Source organism: Mercurialis annua, linkage group LG2 (assembly GCF_937616625.2).
Source record: "Mercurialis annua linkage group LG2, ddMerAnnu1.2, whole genome shotgun sequence".
Taxonomy (NCBI): Eukaryota; Viridiplantae; Streptophyta; class Magnoliopsida; order Malpighiales; family Euphorbiaceae; genus Mercurialis; species Mercurialis annua.
In genome coordinates this window covers 18,536,216-18,552,460 of record NC_065571.1, presented here as the reverse complement: position 1 = coordinate 18,552,460, position 16,245 = coordinate 18,536,216, and the positions used below count along the sequence as shown (strand labels likewise).

At 33.8% G+C, this 16,245-nt stretch overlaps 1 protein-coding gene across 1 annotated transcript; it reads left to right on the top strand.

The window, feature by feature from the left end:
• The first annotated feature begins 259 nt into the window (after positions 1-259).
• On the top strand, positions 260-5,077 carry LOC126669011 (mitogen-activated protein kinase 19-like). Its single transcript, XM_050362287.2, has 10 exons — positions 260-501; positions 963-1,371; positions 1,577-1,704; positions 1,789-1,848; positions 2,750-2,899; positions 2,985-3,140; positions 3,308-3,519; positions 3,613-3,714; positions 3,794-3,957; positions 4,454-5,077. Exons 1-10 carry the CDS (start codon positions 478-480, stop codon positions 4,921-4,923), a joined length of 1,875 nt encoding a protein of 624 aa, XP_050218244.1. The 5' UTR covers positions 260-477; the 3' UTR covers positions 4,924-5,077.
• Positions 5,078-16,245: the final 11,168 nt, after the last annotated feature.

Here is a 16,245-nt window from a genome sequence, read left to right as displayed (position 1 = left end):
TTGCGGCAATATGTCAGTAGGAGGTTTTTAAATGTAATTGGGAGTTTTGGAAAATTTGTAGGCAATATGTAATAGGAATTTGAAATTGACTTTTATCTTGATTTACGAATTGAGAGAATTTTTAGATGGATTATTAATAATTAAACAGTACGAAGGGTATTAACGTAAAAGTGCTTGTCCCCCATCCGTGCTTTTATATATAGTATAGATATATAAAATGTGGATAACAAAGAAATTGACAAGTAATTTGGGGTGTTTTAAATTAAAGCAATCAGACTCTGACCCTCTCATATAATTCTCAGATCCACACAGATCTCCTTGCTTCACCGACACCTATTTGTTTACTTCCTTTGAAAATTTCAAGTTTCGTTTCCAACTGCTTTTTCATATAAAACCAGAAATCCAATTTTAAATTTTAAAATATTGTTTCAAAAACAAGAACAACAAACTGTGTTGGTCTTTTAAATTTACTACAATATGCAGCGTGATACCCTAAAAAAGGTTAGTGATTTTGTCTCCAATTTATCGCAATTTTAATACCTCTTCTTAAAATTTTCTTTTGTGTTTTTTGAGTATTAAAACTGCAATTTCTTTCGCTTTTTTTTGGAATATCATAACTGGTAGGAGAGAAATTTTGTAGATTTTTATGTTTTGGAGTGAATTAAAATTATGAGAAATTGATTGCAGAGGAAATAATTGTGATGCTTTGATTATTGAATTTGGGTGTCTGTTTTTTTTTTTGTGAAAAGCAATTAATTCTATAAATTAACACAAAATTGCAATTGATTCTGCATATATAGATTTAAAGTAATAGAGGAATTTGTTGAACATGTTTTAGAAATAAATGAAGTTGCATAGATTATTTATTTGATTCTTCATTAGTTGTGTTATTGTAATGTTAAAACATGTAGTAGCATATGTACAAGCTTGGATGTGAACTTTTTTCGAACTGTCTTCTTCAGGACTTAAAAGATATGGATTTCTTTACGGAGTACGGGGATGCCAATCGATATAAGATTCTCGAAGTTATTGGCAAGGGGAGCTATGGAGTTGTTTGTGCAGCAATTGACACCCACACTGGCGAAAAAGTTGCCATCAAAAAAATCCATGATGTTTTTGAGCACATCTCTGATGCTATTCGCATATTAAGAGAAGTTAAGTTGCTTAGGCTTTTACAGCATCCTGATATTGTTGAGATTAAGCGCATCATGTTGCCGCCTTCTAAGAGGGAGTTTAAAGACATATTCGTTGTCTTTGAGCTTATGGAGTCTGATCTCCATCAGGTCATCAAGGCTAATGATGATTTGACACGTGAGCACCATCAGTTTTTCCTTTACCAAATGCTACGAGCATTGAAATACATGCATACAGGTGACTTTCCCCCTCTCTTTTTACTATTAATTTAGTGATTCTGTTGCTGTTTTGCTTCTGTTCATACTTTATGATCCCTTTGGTGCATTTGTTAGGAACACGAGCTTCCTCTTCTTTATTTTTTAAGTGCATTTTAGTTTTTATTTTTAACATTATGATTCTTGTTATTGGCCCATGTTTGTCCTCACTTTTTTTTTCACCACAGCAAATGTTTACCATAGAGATCTTAAACCCAAGAATATATTGGCGAATGCTAATTGCAAGCTCAAAGTGTGTGACTTTGGTCTAGCGAGAGTAGCCTTTAGTGATACACCAACCACAATTTTCTGGACGGTATGCATCTTTAACAGGGTTTTAAATCGCACAAGTACTGATTTAAATCTATATGTATGTGTTCATTGACGATGAATCTTCCAGGACTATGTTGCAACAAGATGGTATAGAGCTCCGGAGCTATGTGGATCATTTTTTTCAAAGGTATGGTTTTCTTCCTTGTGCAATCTTATTTTTTCTGAGTGGCAACTTGATCGGAGTGTTTGATATGTGGAATAGACCCATTTTATTTGGTGGTATGGTTTTTCTAATTCTTATCTACTTTTTACTTGCATCCTTATGAGCAGACGGGTTCATTATGGAATGCATTATTGGTTTCTATTACATTGATTGATGTGCTAGAATCCTGGAAACTCCTATATAATTTGAGAATTCGTCTCTTTTTTAATTCAAATTCTACTATTTTTGTCACTCTCTCATCCTGTTCTTTATTGGTGAACTAATTATTATCTTGTTTAGTGGACATGCCATTAGACTGTTATGTATTATATTAGATGCACATGACTTTACACTTAAATCCATTAAGCTACATTTAGTTGATGGTCTATCAGCATTATTAAACTATGCTTTTATGTACTTAAATGTTCATCAATGGTATCACAATGACTTGAGATTTTGATGAAAACACGTGCTTTTGCATGTACATTCTTTTGAAAGTGTCCCAATGCTTGTAGGCAATGACAAACAAGAACATAGTAACTTTTTTTTTCTATTCCTTTTCTGTACCGCCTAGTCCAATCATTCTTGTAGGTTAACCTTCATTCATCTATAGATAAAATATGGTTATGTGGGATTCTATGGTTATTAGCTATGGCATTACATTGAAGGAATGCAGTTATCTGTAAAATGCTTCTAAGTGTTTTATAGTAAGCAGTAATGCCTAGATTAAAATAATTCTTGTTCAGGGAGGACTATGAACTTTCCTGGAAGTTGAATTTCTGTCATTCAGGTAATTGTGTCAGGTTATGCTCAATTCTCTGGAGTCGTTTCATTGCAGTATGAAGTTAATAATGCTCTTCTCATCTGTGCTCCTACCTTTCTGCAGTATACACCTGCGATTGACATTTGGAGTATAGGGTGCATATTTGCGGAGGTATTGACAGGGAAGCCATTGTTCGCGGGTAAAAGTGTTGTTCATCAATTAGATTTGATTACTGATCTTCTCGGGACTCCCTCATGGGAAACAATTTCTGGAGTATGATACCCTCTCTCTGACCTTTTTGATAGTTTTAGTGCTCCAGTTTCAAGTATTGACTGTAATTTTCATTTAAAAAATGCAGGTACGGAATGATAAGGCAAGAAAATACATGACAGAAATGAGGAAGAAGCAACCTGTGCCATTTACACAGAAATTTCCCAATGCGGATCCTTTGGCACTCCGTCTGTTGCAGAGACTATTAGCATTTGATCCAAAAGACCGACCGACTGCTGAAGAGGTATGTTCTTCGTCTTATTCTCCAGGTTCAAAGAATGATGGCCTGCTGCTCTTGAAAGATATCCAGTTAACATATTAATTAAGAAACCTTATTATGCTACCTTAGGGTCTGTGTGTGAATTGTTCTTCCTTCTCTATTCTTAAAGGTTGTGATTTTCTCTTAATCAGGCATTGGCTGATCCTTATTTTAAGGGCTTATCCAAAATTGAGCGAGAACCTTCTTGTCAACCAATTTCAAAGTTGGAGTTTGAGTTTGAGAGGCGAAGGGTGACAAAGGAGGACGTACGAGAACTGCTATACCGTGAAATACTGGAGTACCACCCACAGCTTCTGAAAGACTACATGAACGGAAATGAAGGCACAAACTTTCTTTATCCCAGGTTCTACATGTTATGCCTAAGTCATATTTTCTAGAGACATAATACCATTGTAAGCTTGCTCCAATGGCTGACTGCAAGTGTTTTTCATTGCAGCGCTATTGGTCATTTTAGAAAGCAGTTTGCATATCTTGAGGAAAACAGTGGTAGAAGTGGGCCAGTGATTCCTCTAGAGAGAAAGCATGTCTCTCTTCCCCGGTATAGTTATATGTCTCTGAAACTTTTCAATATATATGCTGTGTAGATTAGATTTTTCATCTTCGCTATCTTTTTGCAGGTCTACTGTACACTCAGCAACAATACCTCCTAATATGCAGCCGAATTCATCTGCATTTGACAATAGGCACCTTGCTGAAGAGTCCTCTAAGACTTCTAGGGCAACCGATGCAATTTCGGGGAATGTATCAAAGGCTTCTCGGCCTCCACCTCGAGTACCAACAGGTATAAAGCATATTTGTTTTGCTTGCTTATTGTTGTATTGTATGACAGTTGATATGTTTAGAACTCTCAAAATTACTTGCCTCTTTGAGTAGTTAAATGGTTTATTTTTCTAGTGTTGATGTTTTTGAGGCTAAATTTCTTTATTGGATAACTTGAAGGTGGGAATTGAATTTTTAAACCAGATCTGTCTCAGATCACAATAGACAAAGAAGATTTCTGTTATCACCTATGTAACGCAAAAACGGAAATGAGAAATTCTGAAACGGGAAATTGCAAAATACATTAGTTAAGAATAAGTTATAAGTATAGAGTTTTAGAGGTTCATAAGCGTTTATGAAAATGGAAAGGAAATGCTGAAACATATTATTCGAGAAGTTTTTGTAAACATAAATTGTCACAAAATTAGAAAGATAGATTATTATGTAGCTAGATCGTCTTGGAAATTGTTTCATTCTTGAAGAAAAAATATCCTGCTCATTGTTTGCTCTGCTGCTAGGTGATGCTTCCCGTTATGGTTCCTTCAGTTGTGCTGCAAAGCCAGGGAGAGTAGTGGGATCAGTCGTACCTTATGAGAGTGGTAGAAACATGAAAGACGCCTGTGATTCAAGGATATTTTACAGAAATGCCGTCCTCCCTCCCCAGACGGTATCCCCTCATTGTTTCTTTAGAACTAACACAATGACACAAGATAAGTCGATGATGGAGTCTGAGAAAGATTCTTCACACATAAGGCGACAGCCTACACAGTCTAACATAGCAACGAAACCTACCCCTGTCATGGCCATGGATATGAACGCCAACCCATATTATCAGCCACAACCAAAGGTTGAACAGTTAAACGAGCGAATTACTATTGATACAAAGCTGTTGCAGGCGCAGTCCCAGTTTGGTGCAGTTGGTGCAGCTGCTGTAGCCGTTGCTGCTCATAGGAGTGTGGGAGCTGTTCAGTATGGATTGTCGTTGTAGCTTTATATGTTAATATCCCTTTTAATTCAATTATTTGAAGCCAGAATTTGAGGGTTGATAGAAGATCTAACTGGGATAGTATAGTTGTACTTATTTACATCTATGTAATTAGAATCTTACGTCATTTATTTATCAATGGAAATAAGTACTCTTAGATTTGGAATTGAACAAAAACAATCGCTTCACCACCTCAACCTGACACAAGATATGAAACACCACCTCAACTTAGACACGATATGAATTTTTTGAGTAGAGTGGATTAAATAAAGGCTAATCCTTGAAAAAAATGTCATTTTTTAGTTCTAATTTGTTTGCACGGCGGTTGCAAAATCACCGATTTATCTAAATTATAGTCTTTCGATTTCAATTACATCTTCAAACATTAAAATTTACACCTTTTGGTGTCAGTTACACCCTCAAACATCAAATTGACCTTTTTTCAATATTTTAAATAGTTCTCAATGTATAATTCAAAAAACAAAAATCATATTCCCTAAAATTTTAAAAATTAATAATAATTTTTTATGAATTATAAATCAATTAAATGTATCATTAAATAAAATTAAAAAAATTAAAATCCGTTTGTCTTCCTCGAAATTAACCCATGTCGTGTTCTTCGCGAGAAAGATGAACGAGTTTCAATCATTAAAAAATTAAAATTAAAATTATATTTAAAAAACTATTTAACTTTTTTAGTTCGGTATAGACCCATAAACTCCCCTGCCTCCAAAAACTTCCGCCACCGCCGAAGAACAAATCCATCTAGGTCTATTCATCCTCAACATGAACAGACCCATGGGATTGTTCATCTTCAAAACGTTGAAGACGAACAGACCCGTTCATCATCAACATGAACAGACCCAGCCAGGTCTGTTTTCCAGCCTCGGCAAAAGTTTACAACGACGATCGCGGTTTTTGGTCACAGTGATGGAAGTTTCCGTTATATTAAAAACGATATATTAAAATTTTTATTTAAATTTTATAAATCTAATTTTATTAAAAATATTTATTTGTATTAAATAATAAATTATTATACATTTATTATAATTTTTGAAAGGAAGAGTTATTTTGTTTTAAATATAAGGCCTAATGTCTTAAAAAATCCCGACCTTTCAACCCTTTTTCGATCTTATCGCGACGTTGAAAACTTGTCAATTTTATCCTATTTCACATTTTACCGTTTCAATCGTACCCTAATCTTTATTTTTTGCCAGTTCTTTTACTTAAATGATGTAATCATTCAATTAACCATGTTTAAAGATAAAATTAAATTCATTTCACTCTTTATTTTTAAAAAACTAAGTAAAAACCATCATCAAATTAAAACTAATTTAAATTCTTAATTAATTTAACTAAATCTAAATTAATTTTAAACATGTACAATTAATATGTGCTATACATGAAGAACATTTTTGAATTTTTTCCAAATGAAAAAGACGTAAATTTAATATTTCAGGGTACAATTAAAACAATAAAATGCGAAATAGGGTAAAATTAACAAGTTTTCAACTTCAGGATGAGATCGAAAAGGGGTTATAAGGTCAGGTTTTTTTAAGAGTTTTTTTTTTACAAATACTGGAAAAAATAAAAATATTTACAAATATACAACATGTATTTTTTTAACAGAAATATAAAAAATAATTAAAGCAATACAGTTTTTTTAAAAAACATTTACAAAAATATAACTTTTTTGTATACACATATAATCTGAATATTATCTATATATAATTCGTATATAATACGAATTATATACGAATTATATACGTTTTTTTAAAAGAAAATTCAGATATATCATATCTGAAAATTCAATCTGTATATTATCTGTATATAATCCGTATATAAACCGTATATAATACGAATTATATACGTTTTTTTTTTAAATCAGATCTAAAAATAAAAATTTCAGATCTGAAAAACGAAGGAGATGAGGATGAAGACGAACTGGAAATTCAAATCACGAATCATATATAATAAATCCTAGATCTATACATACAAAAACACAAAAAATATAGATCTAGACATATAAATCATAGATCTACACGTGAGGGAGGACAGCGGCTAGTGCGAGCAGCGAGAAAGCGAGGGAGGGCGGCGGCGGCGATTGCGAGCGGTGAGAGAGGGCGGTGGCGGCAATTGCTAGCAGTGAGAGAGGGCGGCGGCGAGTGTGTGCAGCGAGGGAGGGCGGCGTGCGTGAGGGAGGGTGGCGGCGTGAGGGAGAGCGGCGGTCGGAAGAAGAATGGTGGTGGTGTGGCTTGAACATGAAATTTTATTATGATGTTAATGGAGAAATAGAGAATAAAATTAGGGTTAGATGGAGAAGATGAAGAAAAAGAGGGAAAATGCATTTTTGTTAATAAAAAGATAAAGATGGCATATTTGAAAATATGAAAAACACTCTTATAAAGAGAAAGTATAAGATAGCATGTTTGTAAATATTTTACCTTATTATGTTATATAGTGTAAATATTCCTTTTTTAAAAGGCATTATGCCTAAATATAACATAAAGCAATATTTGGAATATATGTTAAAATATAAAGATTGATTCAAACTTTTTTCAAGTGAAAAGAGGTCAATTTGATGCTTAACGGTGCAATTGAAACAGAAATGTCATTATTTGGATAAACTTGGTGATTTTGCAACGTCAGGGTGCGAACGAATTGGGACTAAAAGGTGGGTTTTTTCCCCTAAAGGATTAGCCTTAAAAAACTCAGAAGTTGGCATTTTATCAAAAAAGCCCTTCCCTATCTCTGCTCTAGTTTCACTTCTTAAGTGTGTCATCAAATGGAAATTGTTTAAAAAACTTTAGTTCATTTTTAAAATTGTACATTTAAAAAAAATTCAAATTTCAATTGTGATCCTATAGTTCTAAAAGCTCAAAAGTTGTTTTAATTTTAAATAGAAGCCTCAAAGAGTTTTTTTGCCATTTTTTTCATTTTTTCTCTTCTCTTTTCTTCTTCTTTTATAGCTACCTTTAGTCGCCATTCTTTTTTCTTCATCAATAACCTAACGAGCTCAGCTTAGGGTTCCTTTTTCACAGCCGTCGTTCTTCTCACTTGCAACTGTCCCACGTGCCTCTGCCATAGACGGACAACATGTAATACCCCGTACGTCGATGGACTTTTCGATGTTGTCATAGTTGGTTCCGTCTACCGTTTGCCTTATACGCCATGTTTAAATGTGTTTCAATTTGTTGTTTCGTGTTTTGGTTGAAGTGTCGTCATTTGAGCTTTGAAGTTTCATTTTGTGAGGTGTGACCAGTTTTGGCCTGGTGTCGGACGACACCAGGCATATTTTTTTTCACCGCAGCGCTTTGGGCTTGTGTGTTTCGAATTAGACATGATCATTTTTGGTCATGTATCGGACGACATCACTGTGTCTCGGACAACATCTGACCTGTGCGACCGCATGTCTAATGGGTAAGACCTATGCGTGTCAAACTTCACCACTCTCACACAAAATCCTAATTTTAACCTCAGATACCTTTTGCAACACTCTCACTTGCATTCGTACTTCAATCCTTGAGGCAAGCAAGTATGATGAGATTTACCCATTGATTCATCACCTTGAATCACTTGTGGATTGTTTTGGTTTTGAAAATTTAATTGTATTTTTTGCTTGGTGTTGGATTCAAGCTTGTCTTTTCAAATCTCGTTATTATTGTCGTGAGTTTTGGACATCCAAGAGGTAAGATCTTAATTTTCCATTGATTGATTATGTTGGTATATGGGTCGGGTCGCCCATGACAGTTTGACCCAAACCCAATTACCTATATGTGTTTGCATGGAAAATTGTTGCAACCTTTACTGAAAGGTTGCAACTCCATGAAAGGTGATAACTTATTGGAAATCTACACCTATTCATGGCATCCATTGTTTGTTTATATATATGTATGACAATACATATCAAATCAATTAATTGATTCATAATTAAACATTTCCTAAATATATACGATAAAGATAGCACATAATGTGGTGAATTGCAAGTATTTTTCATGGTAAAAATATTTAAGGCTTAGTGACATAAATCATTCAAACTTGTGGAATCAACAAGAAGTATGTCTAGAATGATTTTATATTATTTCCGCATATTCCAACATTCGTATCAGAGCCTATAATGTTGATTTTTATGCTTCGATTGATTGAAATTCATGATATTTGAAAAATGAATTTTCTATGTTAAATGCATCATAATTTGTTATACATTGTGTGAATTTTAAATATCTAAATTTCGTATTTTATGGTGTATAACTCATATATTTTTAAAGTATGTTGTTCAACCTTTAAAACGGTATAAAGAACACAAAATTTGGATTAGTATAGTGAAAGTTATGATTATTCAAAGTTGGGTAGTTGAAAATTCAATTCTGGAAGTTTTGAAATTTTTGTGTTTTTTCAGAAACTTTAATGTCACGACCCAAAATATTGAGCCACGACCGGCGCTAGAGAATGGGAGTGGTAGCTCCGAAACCCGTAGCAAGCCTAAATTAACTAAAACTTTTTCGCAAATAATACAATACACACATTAACGGAAGCAAACATATATATACAAATATTTACGCTAGATATTCTGATATCCACGTGGGCTCTAGTTTCCGTACCACTTACGAACTGGCCTCACGGGACTATATAGATTCTAGTGTATCACAACCGTATCACCGACATCTGGTGCCGTGAACAAAACATAACATACCTAGCCTACAAAAAGATATAAACATGGACAACAAGTAAAACATAAAACAAAATATACTGCTGTCAAGGCTACGACTCTGTCGACACAGGACCACTACTGAAGCACTACAGAAGTCGAGAACTATACATGTACTGCTGACTTCCGGATCCCAAAAACGACCTCTAGCTAGGTCCAGACACTAAGCACCTGAAAATGTTTAACAACAACAGGTCAGACTATGCTGAGTGAGTTTGCAATTTACTAACGGTATTATAAAATAACATCGTATTTCAAATAAAACAATAATACAAAAATACATATAATCAAGTATTTGATCCGTTCGAAACTAAAAGTCTGAGACTTAATACAACTTACGAATATTCGAATCAATTGTTCGATCCAATGGCCCGGCCCCGGGATAACTCAACCGCGTTAGCCGCTGCCAACCTTTTAATCCCAAGTTGTGGGTCTCAGGATAACTCAACCGAGTTCAACCCACTAGATACGGTCCTCGGGATAACTCCACCGAGTTCAACCTCCTATCTCTCATTCATATTCCAACTTCCATAATCATATCATGCATATATATCAAATCATTTTACATAGTCTAAACACCTTAGACTGACTCAATACTGGTGATCACACAGCCTATTGACACCCAATAGGTAGCTAGTTTCTTCGGATCACATACTAGTTTCTCGTACTTCAAATTCAATAGAAACATATAACATTTCAGCAATCATATATAATGCGATGCGTTTAAGTAATATATATATATATATATATATATATATATAATATAATATCAAATAACTTAGATAAATAATACACGAAAGTAAAATGCAACTCACTCGGACCACTATCCAATCTATGACGTGGTCGATATGATAGTATACTCGTACTAGCCCACGTCTGCTGACCTCACTGCTCGCTGGCACGTCTGATACATATTAATTAACGTTTTATAGTTAGACGTGAATTTCATGTTTATATGCGTAATACTTTTAAATCCTAGGTTTTAGTTTTACTCCTAATGTTATTCGTGAACTCGATACCCCTTTATCGTATTCACGACATATCGAACTCCACTTCTCGTATTCAAAATATAATTTTCTTAACGTTTTCTACTATCGTTAATCCTTATAACGTCGAGCTTATCTCGAACTTCAAATTATCGGGATCCTTAATTCATCTTTAGGGTCTAATATCCGTGAAAATAGAAATCTAGGTCGAAATAGGGGCAAAAACCCCGTTTTGGTCCCTTGGACCCACTATGCGGGCGCACACGAGCACTATGCGTCTGCATAGTGTACTGTGTGCCTGCACAGCGCGGCTCGCCACACACAGCCCCCGAAAACCATTTTTCGGGCGCCTCGCCGATTTCCCGATGCTCCACACTCATTTTCGAAGCCTTTTTCATTAAAACCCGCATTTTAGTTTTCCAAAAACACCAAAAACGACTTAGATACGACAAATTCAATATATACACAATACCTATACTAAAACAGCCAACTAAACTCCAAATTCCGCACCAATAATCGACCTCTTACCTTGATACGAAGCTTAAGATTGATAGAGCTTCCAATTCTAGAGAGATCGATGCAAAAATCACTCGAAACGGACGTCGAACGGAGAAACGGCGAGCGAACGAACTTGATCGATAAGGTTTGGAGTCTCCGGATCCTTCTTCTCCATCTGATTCATATTCTCTCTTTATATATAATGGCTAATGTACCATTTAAATCCTTGTTTTCTTTATTTATTGCAATTATCCTTTAAACTTCTCTTTTATTCAATTTAGTCCCTCGCTTAACTAATTAATACTTTAATCAATTCGTATACGTATTATTTATATCCAATATATAATACGAATCCGAGAATCAATATTTCCCGTCAAATGTTCATAATTTCAGTTCTTGAACTTATTTGGTTAATTACCAATTTGGTACCTAAACTTTACTTTATAATTTTTCTTGACATTTTTTCTTTTAATTCCAATTCCAACTTTTAAACTAGGATATAATATTAAATTCCACATAATTACTTTTCTGAAACCGACCTACTAGAATTTTATTTATCTTAATTTCTCGGGAATCTTTCCGATATCACCACTCCAGCCACTCAAAACTGGAAACGTGGTCCAATTAGATAATTTATACTTATGGGATATTACATTTAACGTACTTTTTCAACCATTTTTATGATTGATAATTTTGAAAAAATTATGTATATGCAAACTACTTAACGTCATCTTTAAAATGACATAAAGATTATCTAAAAGAGATTTGTGTAGTAATAGTTATGAATTTTTGAACATACCTTCATGAAATGCAAAATCTGAATTTTTTTTGATTAAAGGGTGTGATGCTTGAAGCTGAAGTGTTACACTCTCTTCGATGGAGTTTAAAATTCACACCCACATCAAACGGTGTCGGAATTTAAATTCGATTGCACCGTTGAACTCAGCATAACCTTAAATGGGCAGGGGGGGAGGAAAAATTTTAGAGGGAGAATCGTCAGTGTAGGCGGTGCGTGTACTACACGCGTTGCGTGCGCGACTGGTATTGACTACATAAGCAGTTTGCAAAGAGTGCAGCCCCACGTGCAGTGGAGGCGCGAGGGGCGTATAGTGCCTTCCGGGGTTCAAATTTTCCGAAATACCATTGAAAAAAATTTAAAATTAATTTCTGAATTTTTTGTATGTTATTTATATTTTTCTAGCGTATATATTATTTAATTTGTATTTATTATTGAATATAAGTTAAAAATTTAAAATAAATAATTTTTGACAGAAATTAAATATAGAAAACTATTTAATATTTTTCAGAAAATATTTTAAATATTATAGAGTTTCAGTGAGAGAAAAATATTTTTTTACCTATGTTTTTTGAATTTTTATAATCATTAGTTGATTGAATGCAGTTGTTTTTGAATTTTCAATTGGAAATTTTATTAAAAATTGTGTATAGGTGTTAGAAAATTATTTAATTATTACAGTTAATATTTTAAACTTAATTAATACCCCTATAGTAATAAATCTTTATTTTTGGCGAATATTCTTGAGTTGAGGTGCATATAAATTTTAAATTGAATTTTGATATTTATTTTAATAAAAGACTATTTTTCTTCATATCTCTCATGAGAATTATGTCTTGTTTGAGGAGATTTTCGAGACTCGGAAAGTATAAGAGAGACCATCAGAACAAATGGGTCATGGCATGAACATAATTTAAAGAACTCCTATAGCTTTAAGGTCTCAAACGCGAAAAGATAGACTGCGATTATTGAAAATTAATATCTCAAACTCCAGACCGTAACTCACAGTGGAGATGTTTTAAGTAACATGTAAAAATATAAAGGCTTACGTAAGATCCCAGAGTAGTTTCAACAGAAACTTAGTTTTTGGTCGGAAGAATTTAATGAAGATTTAAATCATCTTCGTAAAAATTCAAAATACATATTAAATGGAAAGACCGATAATTATGAAAGATTGGTCTATCTATTTTTAGATGATTATACTTGGAAGAACTGAACAAGTCTTCGATTTTGTCTGTTAGCTCCACTTTAAAAACTTCTAAAAATCCAGCCTCTAGTTATCCTTGGTTAAAGAATATGAGTTCTACTATTTTGAAAATGAAAAAGGTTGAAGAATCGATTCCTAGAACAGTTAAATATGGATAGTATAATGTATTTTATTTCAGTTGTTGTTTTATTATGTTTGATTGAAATATTTGTGAATTATTTCTGATATTATTTCAATAAATATTTTATAAAATGGGTATTCTTTGATTGTTAGAATTTGTTGTTCTCATCAAAGAATACAATGACGCAAATTTAAATTAAGTTAAAGAAAATTTAACATTTAAATGAAGAATTTGATTGGGAACATAGCGAACTTTTGGTTCTAGTTCATATGAATAATTTTTCAATAACTTAGTTTGAAACTGAGACTTGATTAATATAATGATGTGTATGATTGCAGAATAAATTAATTTTTGCATTAAATATGTCTCTTTGTAGTTATTATTGAATTGAAATGACTTCAAAAAATATCATAGCTGAGCTTAATAAGGGTGAAAAATTTAATGGTGACAATTATAACATATGGCATCTGAAAATGCATTATGTACTTGAGGGGCAAGAAGCTCTCGATGCTGTTAATAATGCAATGAATGAACCAACGGCTGATGAGGCCAATGTCAACGACGCACAATTTAGACACGACATGGCTTCATACACTGTTTGCAAGAAAAAAGATTCAACTGCAAGAGGAATCCTTATAAGTTCCATGAATGATGATTTGGTGTATGAGTATCAGCAGTATTCTACTGCTAATGCCATGTGGGTCGCTTTGCGCGAGAATTTTGGAGGAACTACTGTCCAGACTTAGGCAGCTGACTATTAATTTCAACACTTACAAGAAAGTCTCCAATAAGTCAATGAATCAACATTTGAGGAATATGTCGAATATGATAATGAAGTTGAAATCAGCTGGACATAACCTCACTAATTAACAATAAGTCCAAGCAGTCATTCGATCATTGCCCAATAATTGGGAGCACATGAAAGTGAACATGACTCACAATAAAAATATTAAAACTTTTGGTGACATCGAGTGCCATTTGGAACTTGAGGATGAGCGCCTCGAGGCTGCTAAGCCTAATATTCAAGCATATGTTGCAGAATCTAGTTTCAAACAAGATGGTAATAAGCGCAAGTGGTCTAAAAGGAGTTGGAAAAATAAAGACAAAATGGTTGTAGCTGGATCGGGACCAAAAGGTGGAAACAAGCACCAAAAGCGCAAAAGAGGAAAGCGCGGTGGCAAAAAGGATACGACTAAGTCGACCTGTTACAATTGTGGCAAAATGGGTCACTATGCTCGTGATTACATTGAGCCTAAAAAGGTAATGTCTTATCTTACTTCTTCTAAAATAAGTTTTGTTTCTGAAGTTTTTGTTTCTAGTACTGTTTTTCTACCCGAATCTCATCCTATGTGGACTATAGACTCAGGGGAACCGACCACGTAGCTAGAGACAGAAATGAATTTGTGAAATTTTGTCGAATTCCGAATGGCTCTAAATGGATATTTGTTGGCAACAACGCAAAAGTTGAAGTCAAAGGAATTGGTACATGTAAATTAATTTTGCAATAAGGCCGAATTATTTATCTACATGATGTCCTTTATGCTCCTGAAATTCGACGAAATATGGTCTCCGTTACTACTTTGTTGAAATTAGGATTTGGTTTATATTTTTAAGATGATTATGTTAAGATTTCTAGTGGTAATTTGTATTAAGGTTGTGGATTTATTGTGGATGGTTTTATGGTGTTAAACACCAAATGTTATTCTAATAATAGTGATGTTTGTTTTTCATTATTTTCTCAATCTAGCAATCATGATATGGATGCTTGTTTATTGCATGCTAGATTAGGACATATTGGGCAAGATAGAATGAATAGATTGGCACGTGATGGTCTTTTAGGATCAAACACAAAATTTCTTTTGCCCACTTGTGAGTTTTTCTTACAAGGAAAAACAACAAAAAAAACCTTTTGGAAAGGATAAACGACCTGAATTTCCTTTGCAACTTATATATTCAGACATTTGCGAATCGATGAATGTTAGAGAAAGACGCGATGCTTCATATTTCATTACTTTTTTAGATGACTTCACTCGATATGGTCATGTTTATTTATCTCCCATAAATCAGAAGCATTAGATTGCTTTAAAAAGTATTTAAATGAGGTTGAGAATCAATTAGATAAAATGGTGAAAGCCTTAAGGACTGATCGAGGTCGAGAGTATCTATTAGACCAATTTAAATAATTGTATGAAGAAAGAGGTATAATGAGGCAATTAACTACTCCTAGATTTCCGCAATAAAATGGTGTTGCCGATCGTAGGAATAGAACTTTTCTTGAAATGATTAGGTCTATGATAGCTCAATCTAATCTCCCAATTCATTTTTGGGATGATGCATTATTGATAGTAGCCTATGTACTTAACCGAGTACCTTCAAAATCAGTATCCTCAACACCTTATGAGTTATGGGCTAAAAGAAAATCCAATTTGAGTGAGTTGCGTCCTTGGGATCTGCAGCATACATTCTTGATTCTTCCAACAAATTTGGTAAATTGGTACCAAGAGGGAAGAAATGTATCTTTATTCGATACTCTGAAAATTCAAAAGGTTATGTTTTTATTGGTGAGGATAATGATGGAAGGAAAACTGAAATTGAGTCCAGAGATATCACTTTCATGGAAGATAATTTTCCTACAAAGGAAAATGTGGATACATGTTATCATTTTTATGAGATTCAAGAAGAAGGACAAGTTGATTTAAATCAACAAATAGTTGAACCTCAAAGTGAGGTACCTAATCCTATTATTGATAGTGGGACACACAAGGGTTGCTTCACCCATCTCAATTGAGTGGGAGAGTTAAGGAATCTGAACCAATTTCAATCAGTGAAGACGATAGTTATCACTTACGAAGGAGTATACGTTCAAAAACTCCGAAAAAAACTGCTATAGAAAATGAAGCCTATATTGTTACTCCTACTGATGATAATAAACCCAAAACAATTAAAGAGGCACTTGAGTGCCCTGCAAAGGAAGAATGGAAAGTTGCATTGGAAGAAGAAATGAAATCT

Bases quoted from the DNA above. Each gene is read 5' to 3' on its own strand.
- LOC126669011 (XM_050362287.2), top strand. From the start codon at position 478: ATGCAGCGTGATACCCTAAAAAAG. The intron at 502-962 runs GTTAGTGATTTT...TGTCTTCTTCAG, and splicing joins AGCGTGATACCCTAAAAAAG to GACTTAAAAGATATGGATTT. The intron at 1,372-1,576 runs GTGACTTTCCCC...TTTTCACCACAG, and splicing joins ATTGAAATACATGCATACAG to CAAATGTTTACCATAGAGAT.